The 13,752-nt window shown below is 44.6% G+C and overlaps 2 protein-coding genes across 7 annotated transcripts in view; one reads left to right on the plus strand and one right to left on the minus strand.

Annotated features, from left to right (window-relative positions):
* Positions 1 to 688: 688 nt before the first annotated feature.
* Positions 689 to 11,469, plus strand: PACRGL (parkin coregulated like). The gene is made up of 9 exons (XM_039335904.1): positions 689 to 818; positions 1,971 to 2,088; positions 2,748 to 2,905; positions 5,319 to 5,386; positions 5,873 to 5,963; positions 6,736 to 6,870; positions 8,442 to 8,549; positions 9,336 to 9,416; positions 10,015 to 11,469. Exons 2-9 carry the CDS (start codon positions 2,031 to 2,033, stop codon positions 10,069 to 10,071), a joined length of 756 nt encoding a protein of 251 aa, XP_039191838.1. The 5' UTR covers positions 689 to 818; positions 1,971 to 2,030; the 3' UTR covers positions 10,072 to 11,469.
* KCNIP4 (potassium voltage-gated channel interacting protein 4) overlaps positions 10,891 to 13,752 on the minus strand; it is a 217,381-nt gene continuing 214,519 nt past the window's right edge. For 5 of the 6 annotated variants that reach the window (XM_039335899.1, XM_039335902.1, XM_039335901.1 and 2 more), the window contains 2 exons: positions 13,513 to 13,575; positions 12,393 to 12,471 (listed from right to left, as the gene is read on the minus strand). In XM_039335899.1, coding sequence (XP_039191833.1) covers positions 12,424 to 12,471; positions 13,513 to 13,575 — 111 coding nt within the window. In that variant the 3' untranslated portion in view covers positions 12,393 to 12,423. Of the gene's footprint in view, positions 12,472 to 13,512; positions 13,576 to 13,752 lie in introns of all 6 variants that reach the window. The other variant, XM_039335898.1, reaches the window with a different exon arrangement.

Here is a 13,752-nt window from a genome sequence, read left to right on the forward strand (position 1 = left end):
CCGGCCTGAGCAGGGGGTTGGACTAGAAGACCTCCGAGGTCCCTTCCAGCTGTCCCGATTGAGATTGATTGATTGATTGATATTGATAAAACAGGAAACTATGCTTGCTCGCTTTCTATAAGTGAGTAAAAAAAATGAACGTGGACCACCAAGACTCTCCCAGGCTTATTTGCAATCGTTGTGTATTTATTTGCAATTCTTTCCAATCTGTTTGCAATTGTTGTTTTGAACTCTCCTTTCCCACTGAAAGGGGAAGAAGCGAACTACGGAGCGGCACTTCCCTCCAGTGGGCAACCTGCAGAACTGAGAAAAAGGGCTCCTGCATTTGTTTCTTCTCCGGTTGGCGAAAGAGCAGATGTTGTGGTCGAGCCAGATGTTTACCCTCCCTGGTTTCAGCCAGAAGGAAGAAGAGCAACCCCCGCCAATCCGAATAGACCTCGGTGGTCTTCTAGTCCAGAGGTCTGCAACCTTGACAACGTTAAGACTTGTGGACTTCAACTCCCAGAATTCCTCAGCCAGCACAGCTGGCTGAGGAATTCTGGGAGCTGAAGTCCACAAGCCTTAAAAGTCGCCAAGGTAGTCCAACCCCTCTTCGCTCTGCTGCGGTTGACCTCTAGAGGGCGCCGGCGTTCCAAGCGCGGGCGCATTCGGGAGACGTTTGGCCTCTCCGCCGCCCCGTAGTTCCCATGGCAACGGCAGGACCGCCGCGGCCTACCTCGATTTGCGCGCCGCGACCGACGGGCTTTCCTCCCCGCTTACCCCGCCGGAGCGAAGCGGGCGGCCCGTCGCCCCTGAGGAGCCCCGACGCGGTAGTTCAGGTAGGCCTACCCGCCCCCGGACCACGTGCAGACGGCTTTTTCCCGAATCCCTTTGGGGAGGTGGGGGTGGGGAGAAACAACCCAGGGGAGGGGCTTGGCCGGCCGGTCGTTCCGCCTCCTGGGATTTCCTGGTGGTCTCCCGTCCCGTCCTGGCCTGTCACAGCAGTCGTGCGTGGTGGCGGGAGGGGGGGGTCTCCTGTGATCTCCTGGTGGCCCCCCTAATCTTTGCCCTGGCCAAATTCATCCCTGGGGAGGCCAATCTGTCTCTGGATGACCTCCTGAAGACATCGAGGCCTCCCTGTTGCCTTCTGCCTGGGATCTCCTGGTGGTCCCCTGTCCATAGACCAAGCCCAGGTCTCTTTTTTTTAGCCAAAGGCTAAAGTAGTTCTGTTTGCCTTCTCCCTGGGATCTCCTGGTGGTCCCCTGTCCATAGATGAAGCCTAGATCATTTTATATCCAAAAGGCCAAAGTTGCTTTGCCTTGCCTTCTACCCTGGGATCTCCTGGTGGTTCCGTGTCCATATAGACCAAGCCCAGGTCAGGTTTTTTAGCCAGAAGGCCAAAGTAGTCCTGCTTTGCCTTCTCCCTGGGATCTCCTGGTGGCCCCCCATCCTTAAACTCATCAGCTGCATTCCTTTTGTCAACCCCAGGCTCTGTTGTCTCCTATCTACAATCCCCTGCTGGACCCCCCCATCCATCCGAGGCCTTTCCCCCCTCCCCCCCCCGTCTCCAGTCCTGAGCCGGCATTCCCATTTCCTTCTGCCTGGGATCTCCTACTGGTCCCCCCTCCAAGCCTTAACCAGATCCGCTCTCCGTCTCCTGGCCCCGCCCTCTGACCGTGAGCATCCCAGATGCTCCCTGGCAGGGCTGTTGTTGGGGTCAGTGTCCGGTTCCTGTCCTCCTGGAGCGGCCAGCCTGCCCCCCATTGCCCCCCCCCCCGAGGCTACGGAGGGAGCTGCCCCCCAGGAGGAGCAGAGGGCAGCCAGCAGAGCTGATCCCGCTGGAAGAGCCAGGAAAGCGGGGGGGGGGGGCATGAACTGCAGCCATGAACTGCCCCCCCCAAGCCCTGGGGCTGACCCCTCTGCCCCACCCTGCACCAAGCCCAGGCGCCTGAGCTGTTCGGCCCCTGAGCCTCCTCTGCCTCCCTTTGCAGGCGCGTGCTGGGTGCAGCGCAATGAGGCCGCCCTCCCCTTAGGCCGCCCCCCAGGAAGGGATGCAGCGGGCTGAGGAAGCTGAAGGCAGCAGAGAGGCAGCAGCAGCAGCAGCAGCTGGTACTCACACTTCTCTTCTTCGCTCTTCTTCTTTTATATATCTATATCTCTCTATCTATCATCTCTGTCTATCATCTATATATCTCTATCTAATCTATCTGTTTGTCTATCTGTCAGAGAGAGAGAGAGAGAGAGAGAGAGAGAGAGAGAGAGACTGGTTTGATTGATGCACTTAAGTCAACAAAAAAGAAATTTGTATATATAGAGAGATATCTATCTATCTATCTGTCTATCTATCTATCTATAGATATAGATAGATAGATAGAGAGAGAGATGTAGATATAGATATAGATAGATAGATAGATAGATAGACAGATAGATAGATGTAGATATATGTAGATATAGATATAGATATATAGATATATATATAGATATGTATATGTGTATATATGTATGTATGTATTTTATTTTCTATCATTACAATTCATTAGTGCTTAATGAACAATGTGTTATCTGGGTTGATTTTTGCTTAGTTCTTAGTCGCTATCTCATTTTTCCAGCCAGTGATAAAATAAGTTCCCCAAAAAGTATATATATATATATATATATATATATATATATATATATATATATATATATATATTAATGTCCTGAATTACCTTCAGGGGGCTGATTCTCCCCCCCCCACCCCGGGGCCTTCTCTCCTTGCTATTTGGCAGGCCACGTGGGGAAGGGGACGTCTCCGGGCCGCGGAACGAGGGAGAAAAGGGAGACCCAGAAGAGGAAGACCTGCTCGGCTCCTGCAGCCTCTCCAGCTTCGGCCTTGAAGTCGCGGCCTCGGCCCAGCGACCGGCTGAATCCCAAAACCATCGATCCGGTATGTACGGATCCCTTCCAGCTCTACTCTGATTCTGATCATCATCCTCATCATCCTCACTATATCAAGTTGCCACGCTACCTGCCTCCAGGGAACTGGGTGGCTTCTCTCGTTTGCTCCCCTGAATTTGGGACCCTCCCCGCTAAGTCTCACTTCAGGGCTGGGACTTTCAAGGAGGTTCCAGTTGTAACGGCAGATTTGATGTCTTCTGCTGAAATTGAGCACAAGGACGACAACGACAACAACAACAACAAAGTCTTTTCTTCCGGCATCAGATCTGGTTGAGAATCGGAGCGGTCCAGCCTTTGCACCTGCTGATCAGAAAGCCTCCTTCGATCCTTTCCTGGATCACTGTAATTCCTTTCAAAAGCTCTTCTGGCCTCTCTGAAGCTTGGGCAGGATTTAGTGGCAGGATTTTAAAAAGTTGCAGGATTTCTGACCCTCGTATCAGCTTAGTGTGGCTACCTTCTCAGCTCCCCCCACCCCAAAGTGGATGCTAGAATTAGGGAGTGTGTTTAGTTTTTCCTACAGTGGAACCCAACCATGACTCTTAAGCGTCCTTGGGAAAAGCAGCCTTTTCTAAACTGACTTGGATTTATAGTGATTAAACAGGATTATGTTTTTAGCAGTCTCTAGACCTTTTGAATATAACCAAATAAATGCAGAAAATTCCTATTTCACGTGTGTAGGATTTTTAGAAGTGCATTATAGGAAGCTTAGAGATTTAATAAATCCCTTTGCATTATCAGTTCTTTTTATCTTGGCTGAAAGATTCCCAGTATTTCTAGTTTATTGTATTCTTTTCTCTTTTTTCTCTTCATAGCACGGATTATTGTTCAATTCTCTTCCTTTATTTTGCTTTCAAAACTAATGGGCCTATTTTTAAAATATATAAAACGTTTTTTTATTTATGTATGCCCATTTACTGCCCTTTCCTTTTTTAAAATCTTAATTTCGTAAGGAGCAACACTTAGGCCGCCATTTTGTTCTAAAATTCCGGAGAAGGTTTTGCATAAAATGGATGTCCACCCATAAAGAAAACAAAATACATCTTCTTTCTATGCTGTATTGTATATTTTATTCTCTCCATCAGCCAACCTTAAGAGATAAAGTTTCCTTAGTAATGTCATTGAGATGGATCCCGGTCCACGTTTCCATTTAACATTATTGTGGGATTCTTGCAAAATGCCAGCATGAGCTTCTGTGTCCCTCCTTTGTTAGGGAAGTTCCTGATGCTCCCTTCCTTGATGAGGACAATGGAACAACTGACTTACTAAAGAGTCCTTTTCTATGGAGGATGGACGGCTTATCTCGAAAGCACAGCCTTTTTCCCTATAGAAAAGCAGTAATTTCACTCCTGTGTATTTTGCTTTTCTAGGTTTCTTTTTTCCCCTCTTGAATTTCTTTCCCACCTTCTTATCACATTTCGATGTCATAATTGGAAGGGCGAACATGCTCTTTCCATTTGAGGTTTCCTTTAAATCTTTTAGTCCTGCCTTCTGGGAGAAAAGTGGAGGAACTTGCTGAATTTATGGATAATCACTGTCCCTTGTAGAAAAGGAAGCTTCGTGGATCTGTCTTCTGCTTTCTCTAGTAACGTTAGAAACCGCCCAAAAGGCAGAGAGCCCTGGAATGGCTGTGCTGTTCCTCACTCTAAGCCAGTGGTTCTCCACCTGTGGGTCGGGACCCCCTTTGGGGTCGAACGACCATTTCACGGGGGTCGCCAAACAACGCAGTCCGCCATTTTTTCCCCCTTTTCCTTAGCTGTGCTACTCCCTTTTATTCTATTGGCTTTTGAAAGCCAATAGAATAGACTCTCTTGAATAGAGTCTAATTCTATTGGCTTTCAAAAGCCAATAGGAATTGTCCAGGCTGTCTCTGCCCTGCTGAGCCCGCCAAAAGTCCCATTCTGCAAACGGTGCTGCACCAGTTGAGTAGTCCTCGACTTACGACCGGTTGAGTAGTCCTCGACTTACGACCGGTTGGGGGTCGAGGCATTAAAAAGGTTGAGAACCACTGCTCTAAGCAATGTTAGCAAAAAGTTAATTATGGTTTGAGTCGCTTCTTTTCCTTTTTGTGTCATCTTATTAATGTAAACTCCAACTGGTTAACTTTTGCTTCTTCGTGTTCTTTAAGCCAAGAAGAAAAGTCACATAATCTTTTGTCAGCTGAAAGTGTTTGGCCTGTGCACTCTTTTCTGATTTAAATCTTCGTTCTGAATATACGCTTATGTTTAGGTTTTTATAATAATATATCCTCAAAATATAACCTAGAGAGCAGTACCGCAAAAGCACCTCCAGGTCCCATTGGGAGGGTTTAACTTCAGTAGGACTTGGATTAAAGCCGTGTCTTGCTGGGGTATATCTGTGTTAGAATAATAATATGCTGACCGTGTTATTTCCTTTTGTTCTAGTTCAATATTGAGTCAAGAGTGTCTTCCACCTTTGCAGCCATTTATTCTAAAGGGGGCATCCCTTGCAGGTAATACCTGGGACCTACCTGGGTGAGCAAATTAAATTTACGGAAGTACTAAATGTTGAATCAAATCAGGACTGCTTCATTCGCATGTTAGCATTTTAAAGTGTTTTTCAGTTTCTGGGAATGCCCTCTCCCATAGACTTATGGGGGAATAAGATGGGCCTTGAATTGTACTACATGTAGATTAAAAGAACAACAATCCAAAAATAATACGACTAAGAAAAGATAATTTTACTTGTTTCTGGGAATGTATATTGCTTAAACATTTTTCCAGAAGTAAAACATTTTTTAAAAGAGCTTTTAGTTTTAAAAGCCCTCCCTCCCTCCTTCCTTCCTTCCTTCCTTCCTTCCTTCCTTCCTTCCTTCCTTCCTTCCTTCCTTCCTTCCTTCCTTCCTTCCTTCCTTCCTTCCTTCCTTCCCTGCCAGTGTTGACCCTTGGCAACTGCCTGGACAAGCCCTGTTATTTATGTCTCCAATGCTTTGTTCCAGGTTAGTCCACGGCTCTGTAAGGCACAAACTGCAATGGGACTGTCACCCTGCATCACTTCAGTTTGATCCCCTTCTTATTAATTTAGCAGAGGTAAATCAGCTTTTCAAGTTTGGAAGACAATTCCTACAATTTGTATGTTCTTGTTGACTCTGTGTCAAGGGCAAGGGGAAGCTGGGATTTTCTTAAAAACAATGTGTTACAACCCTCCTTTAAAAAAAAACAAAGTTATAATTTTATGAAGAACACTGGAAACCCAGTGACAGTTTGTCAAAAAAAATACATATACATGAAAGAACTGGGTGTAACGAATGATCTGCTTTGTTGGTGTAATTCTTCTGTTGCTTAGCTAGAGGTTTGGCTTTGGGGTCGGGGTTTGGGGAAGCGGAGAAATTGAGAATTTCTCAATTACTACTACTAGTAGTAAAGGCTAGTAAAAATGAATTGATCCCCAAACTTTGACTTCCTTCCTTCCTTCCTTCCTTCCTTCCTTCCTTCCTTCCTTCCTTCCTCCCTCCCTCCCTCCCTCCCTCCCTCCCTCCCTCCCTCCCTCCCTCCCTCTTTCTTTCTTTCTTTCTTTCTTTCTTTCTTTCTTTCTTTCTTTCTTTCTTTCTTTCTTTCTTTTTTCTTTCAAAAAACTACCCACTGCATAAACATAGAATGTACTTGTTGAGCGTTGCAAAGCTGGATAGACCCAGAAGGGGGCAAACGTGCATTTGAAATGGAACCAATCTCTGGATTGTTCCAGCATAGACTCAGTGGCTCTTGGGTTTTCTCTCTCTCTCTCTCTCTCTCTCTTTTTCTTTTATGGATTTCAGAGGCAAAGGGAGCTGTGTGTTAACGCTGTGTTGTGTGACTCCGGCAGGGCCTAAAAGAGACGAGGCACCCGTACACATTCATCTCCCAGGAAGGCTTCAAAGAGCTGCTCTCGGTGGAAGGAGCGGCGCAGAAAACCCTCCCGTTGCTCCCTCGGCTGGTCCCGGTGTTAAAAGGTGCTTTGGTAGGTCTCCGTCATTGGAGGACATAACCAAGGGGTTCCCCGGGGTTTGGGGCTTTCTGATTTCGGGCACCGCCTTCCTAGATCTCCCGTGCTCGTGCCCCACGGGCAGGGGGCCAAAGCGAGTCTTTTGAGGAACACGGGGAAGAGGGAGACCGTCCCTTTTGATTGGCCACGATGGGTCGGGAATACCGCAACAGGTGGACACGTTTCACGTTCTGAGTTTTCATCTTTCATCGTGGCAAACCCTGGATGCTTCCAGCAGTGTGGATGCAAAGGAACTTGCTCTGTGTTGCTCAACCATGGCAACTTGAAGATCTTTGGTCTTCAACTCCCAGAATTCTGGCGGTTGAAGCCCACCCATCTTCAAGTTGCCACGGTTGAGAGACCACCGCTTCGGATGCTGGGTCTTAAGGCCCCAATTCTCTCACCGACCTTGTGTTTGAGCCACTGTTTTCCAGCCCATTCTGGGGGGAAAAAAAGTCCTCCCAGGAACAGCACCAGGCAGAGATTAAAAATGTTAAGTAAGAGAGGAACCAACCTGAGGGCAAAATATTTCGAGCTTTTCTCCAACCGAAATAAGAAAAGTTTCTGCCTTAATATATACCACATTGCTGTTTTTGCTTAATGCCTCGTGTTTATCTTCTGAGCTGAAGAGTGACAGTAAATACCCAGGGGAAGAGGGCTGTCTGGGGTGGCTGCCAACATTTTTTTTTTTTTTTAATGTGGTGGACTCTTTTCCTAAATTGTTTCAGGTTGGGTGACAGACAGTTTTTCCTTGTGACAACTCCTTTAATAAGTCCTCACTGCAATTTATGAATTAGGCCTCTGCTAATACCCCACAGCTTAATGCCACCTGTTAGCCTTGCAGGGTTCTTCCCAAAAAGAATAATTGTTCTAAACCAGGGGGTCTTCAAACCTGGCCCTTTTATGACTTGTGGACTTTGACTCCCAGAGTTCTTCAGCCAGCAGAATAGACATACTTTTATTAGGTTTTGATAGCCAGCTTGTTACCAAGATCTTCTACAAGGTAGTATAAAAAGCAGGAAAGTTGGAAAGAAGGAAAAAAGGAATGCATTTCAAAAATTAAACCAGATGACTGGACCAGGGGTCTTCAAACCTGGCCCTTTTATGACTGGTGGACTTCAACTCCCAGAATTCCTGAGCCAGCCTAGCTCAGCTTGGAAACCTTTCCCTTTTCCCTCAGTAATGGCTGGCTCAAGAATTCTGGGAGTTGAAGTCCACGAGTCATAAAAGAGCCATGATTGCCTACCCCTGCCCCAGATCTTTGTGAAGTGCCCAGCATTCTGGAATGCAGCCCCCCGAGTGGAGTTGCTCCAGATGACCAGCAACGGCACTAGGACTTTCACATTAACAGTATTCCACAAATGCATTTTCAATTACATTAAAGCCTTGCAGTTTTGTTCTGGACCTTTTCTGGATCCCATCTAATTATTATTATTATTATTATTATTTTAAGGGGGTGGCGGCGGCTTGTACGGCTCTGCTTTTTAGCGAGGGATTTTTAAACCAAGTGAATATTCCGCTTATTCCGTTTCTTCTGTTTAAAAAAGGCCCATTCAGACGATGAAGTGTTTCGAAGAGGACTCAGTGCCTTGGTGCAGTTGAGTGCTGTCGTCGGCTTTTGGCTTAATGGTCATCTGAAGCATCTGCTTTCTAGCGTGAGTATAAAAGTGCTTAATCCCAGCTTATCAGAATTTTTGCTTATAACTTGGTTCTAAGTTTTCCTGGTTTGTGGCAAGTGAGGATCTGTATTATAAAAGCCATCCCATTAACTCATTGGCCCTGTTATTAAAAATGAAAATTCCTTTGGGAATTGGAACAAAAAGCTGCTGCAGGTCAGGCCGTGTAAGATGCATTGACTGGATTGGCTCATCAACTTCAGCCATAATATCATGTCCTTCGTCTTGCTTAGCGTGTTAATGCAAGCACCTCTGATTTCAAACCATGGTTTATGGGTTAGTATAACAGAGGGGGTGTCAAGCTCTTCTCCAAAGCACCTGAAGGCAGGACAGGAAGCAATGGATGGAAACTGACCAAGGAGAGACCCAACCTGGAACTAAGGAGAGATTTCCTGACAGTGAGAACAATTAACCAGTGGAACAACCTGCCTCAAGAAGTTGGGGGTGCTTCAACACTGGAGGTTTTCAAGAAGAGGCTGGACAACCATCTGACTGGGATGGTATAAAGTCTCCTGCCTTGAGCAGGGAGTTGGACTGGAGGTCCCTTCCAACTCTGATAGTCTGTTATAATCTATAAACCCACCCATGTGCATTTAGTTCGGAAACCATGGTTTAAAAATCACATCTGCTGCTATAGGCATACCTTTGGCTGACTGCCCCATAAAAGAACAGTATCCTGTCTAGATTGAACAAGGATGTTGCACCATGTCTGACCATTTAAAAATCTCACTGTCCTATTTGCCTGTTAATTTTGCCTCCCCCCAGCTTTCCAAGAGACAGATGAGCAAGAAGTTCAAAGAACAAACCACGGAGGCTTTGCAAAAACTGGAGCAATATGGCGGAAAAGTAAGGGCAATCTGCTGATCTCCCCCCTCGGTTTATTTTACCTGTATTGTTATGCCTTCCCCCCCCCCCACTCACCACACCCCCTCCCTCCCTCCCTCCGGGAGGCCCCCCCCCATATCTGCCTGCTTGCCTTCTTACAAATTTCCTGCAATGTGCAACTTCCTGACAGCTTCCCCATTGGTTGTGAGAAGCTGGCAGGAAATTGCAGGGAGGTGCTTGTTTAATGACGTACGATTCTCACTTAATAACGCAGTGGGGAGGGCTGGGGTGGCCACTGCCAAGATCATGTGATGTCGCACTTTACGGACGTATCCTTAGCGACCGAACTTCCAGTCCCGATTGCCGACATGGCCTGAGGACCATCTGTATTTTGGTGTAAATGTGTTTATTCTTACTTCATACTTCTAAACTTAGAGCTGAAATAGTTTAAGTCAAAGCTGGGATTCCATCTATAGGTTCACACAACGTGTCCCACAACAGATTTGTTCAAAACCTTTTGAAATTAGAAATAAATTTGTTTTCAGGCAAAGAGGGAATTTGGTCCCCCGTAAGCCGACTTCAGTACAAACCTATTTTTCAATTCCTATTTTATCAACAGGAAAGCCTGACTATTATAAAGGCAAAGATTCCAACTTATTCTTCAATTTCTTCCTAAGGAATGTGATGAAGAGCCCTGCCTTGCAACTACATGGTGTTATTTATTTTTCTATAGTGTATTGTTCTGTGACCTTTCAGGGAAAGAAGTGATTAATATTTTAAATTAAGACGAGTGTCAAAAATAAAAGTGTCTTGGATGCTTAATTATGAAAAATGCTTAGGAATGGCACCATCTTTGTTTTAGTCCCTTTTGCGTTAAAATTATTATGAAACAGTCATTTAAAAAAATATATTATTTTTTGCTTCCTTGCTAGATTTAACACTTACTTAAGCCTCTGTGCAATTTGATTTTTACTAAATTTAGATGATGATGCCCGAGGGCGCTAAAGTCTTTTCCCAGTGCTGGTTAAGGAGGTCCTAAACTTCCTATTTTAAAATTGCTAAAAACTGAAGGGATTGTTTCTCCGTTAATATATTCGTTGATAGAGATTGTTTTATTTTTATAGTGTTTCTTAAAGAAACACCTCTTGTGGGTTCTAGATTGGAAAATGTCCATAGTTTGTTCTGTTGGAATGGAGAATGTCTTTTTTCCAGGATGCTCAGAATACTTTATGCCTCCATCAAACACAGGGATTTTCATGAGTATTAAAGAAAAATAGTTAACTACACCGCAGTCTTGAAGTATTAAACTTTATAAAACAAACATACAGGTACTGACTTCCCAGAAGTCCACTGAAAAACAAACAAACACAACTCCAGGCCTTCTGTGTCTTCATTTTTATTATAAAATGTGCACATTTAATTCTCATGAATGTTCTACGACAAAGTTTAGATGTACATGTGTTGCACTACAGTGGCACTAATGCCACTCCTACGGTGGCATTAGTAGAGTAGCTTGACTCTCGAAGCCATCTCGTACCAGAATAGATGCCATTTTTAAAAATAGAAAGAAAAAAACTACAAGAGTTTGCAGCATCCTTGTACATCCATAAGCTCTCTGGAACTCCAGCGCAGAAACGATTAATGCTGCCGTACGTCTTCTATCAGTACTAATAAGCATCTAGCCAGACAGTAATTTAATATTACTTCGACTGTCTTGAGTAGCAGGAATTTTTGCTGGCTACTGTCTGTTCTGTCTGTCTCTCCCTTTCTTTTTTTAATTTCCCTTTCTTGTTTTTAAAGAAGCGAGAAGAGAGGTGGAAGTACCTCTCTTAACTTAGATATTGTGCACTTGTGTTTTTTCCCCGCGGTCACTTTTAAAGGCTGTGGCAAATTTACTCTTTAATTTTATTCCGATCGTTTTTCTGCGACTTTTCAGTTGTTCTCAGAATACTCTCTCTCTCTCTGCTTTTCACTCTGTGAATAATAGCAGTTGTAGCTCCTGGAAGATCTACAGCTCCTTCTAAGTAGTCATGCTAATAAACTTCCAATCTTACTTGGGTTTTGAAACTATAAACGGTGCTTGATTGTCATAATTGTGTCCTGGTCCGTATCTGGAGCAGTCACCGACTGGGAGCGTGAATAAACCACTCTCCCTGGTTCCCCATCCGTCTTCCTTTGACTCCCATCTTTATTCCAATCAAGAACTGGCTGTATCAATTAATTCTCCCCTTTGATTGGGAAGGCTAAGCTTTTATCTAAACTACTGCCTGGATATTCACTGTGTCAGTGAATTTGTCAACAGAATAAGTTTATCATAGGCAGTGTTTAAACAATACATTTTTCTTTTGCATAAGAAAAGCTATTATAAAAACTGTAGATCTGAATTTAAAAGAGTAGCGTTAAGGAATCTGATATTTCTCCCAGGCTAGGCTAAGGAAGACTTTGTGGAGACACGGGGTGGGGTGGGGGGATGCCTGGATGCCTTTAAGTGCCCCTTTCTCACAGTGACCCAACCTGAAGCCAGCATCTGAGACTGCTCACCGGCTGCATGAAGCTTCGAGCAACACTCGGATGGATTCCCCTTAAAAAGTAATTGTCAAAAATACCCCTCCAGTTGAGAGTTATGGAGGATGAGCTCCGTACACTAGGGACTGTGGAGTTAAAGACGTGACATTGTGGAAACTCGTCTAACCAAAAGCTTGCCTTTTTTTCCCATCGCTCCGAGACCTCCGCTGTGCAAGTTGGAATAACGGTAATGCAATTTCCCTGTTGCTGTTTTCTTTGGATTGTTCTATGACTCAAATGACATTTTAAAAACGACTAACGAGAGCATTGTTTAATGACTTTGCTTTACCTCAACTAGTGGAAAAATACAGTCTCAGAAGGGAGGCTTTAATTAAACAAAGCTTATTTGCATTATAGACATCTCAGTGTAAAGCTGACAATTCTGATTCCTAAGTGGCAACGTTTATAGATGTGTTGCTGCAGAATTGTTCATATTGTCCACTGAAGGGAGAGCTGTATGAGGTTAAATTACATTTTCAAAGAGTTGCATGGAGTGCATTATGTTTTCATCCTACGAAAAAAGACAAAACCACCATACAAACTCTTAATTATTAGGAAAAGATATTTGAAACCAAATTCTTAACACCACCAACACAGTTATGGATATAATGAATGTCTCCTTTAAGATGAAGCTATTATATCTATCATTTCCATCTATCTGTCTCTCTAATTCCATCTCTCTGTCCATCCATCATCTGTCTGCTATCCACTAGCTAATCGGCTATATCTCACCTGGGTAATCTTCCATAGTCCAACATAGCTGAAATACAGAACCACAGGCCATCATTCAAGGTTCATCCTTTCGTTCTTTGACGCCCGCCCCCACCCCCCCGCAGCCCTTCAGCAAGCCTCCTATTGATTTCTGGAGATACAGGTGAATGTCCTTCATCTATACAAGGGGAGCATTAAGGCGGCCTGGCCACCAGACCATCCAGAGTGGGCCGTGCAAGCAATTTCAGCCTGCTCCCCCAGTGGTGGGAATGTGCACTTGTGTCTTATTTCCCATTAAGAGGGTAGTGCTTGTAATTAAGAAATGGAACTTGGTAACAAGCAGGTAACAAGTATCAGCTGATCAACAGTACTAATGAAAATAGAAATATTCAAATGGCGGAGTGAGTCGCCTAAAACAGGCAGACACTTTGCATTCCAGAAAGATGCTTGGGTCCAGAAAGATCTCCAAGAATCTCTGAAATGGAGCAGCAAAATAGCAAATTCCAATTATGGGGTTCTATTAAACTCAAGAAAGCAGAGCTAAAGTTCGTAGGGCACAGGGCATTTTTTTTTTTTTCTGGATGTTACCCCTTGCATCACCCACCCATAACCCTCTGGTAGTCTTCAGAAGCTAAAAATGCTAATTCAATGTGCGACTCACTCCAAAGTGACCCCCCCCCCAAAAAGAAAAATGCACAAGGGGGAGAGTCCCTTCCTAGTGAGTCATTTTCAAGCAGGGGCTTGAACTGCCATTGGCTGGGACCGGTCCAGAGCAGAGAAGCGCTTGTGCCTGCCTCCAGCACTTTCCCATGGCTTACAAGTCACCCACAGTTAAACTTACTTTCTGGCAGCTTTCGATGAATTCATCTATGGTAACGACCCCATCCTTGTTCCTGTCCATTTTCTGACAGAAATAATAAAGGTTGCATAAGTGATTAGAAACTCTTCCTCCAGATGTTTACTGCTTTGTTTTTTAAAGACCATTTGTGGATGCTAAGGTTCCACTAAAAGAGAATGGATTGGTTCCACAGTTAGCGTTTGGATTTTACTTTATTTTGTTTCCTTATTTTAGAAATATTTG

This window comes from Crotalus tigris, unplaced genomic scaffold (genome assembly GCF_016545835.1).
Source record: "Crotalus tigris isolate CLP2741 ecotype Arizona unplaced genomic scaffold, ASM1654583v1 scf7180000017663.5292952, whole genome shotgun sequence".
In the NCBI taxonomy this organism is placed as follows: Eukaryota; Metazoa; Chordata; class Lepidosauria; order Squamata; family Viperidae; genus Crotalus; species Crotalus tigris.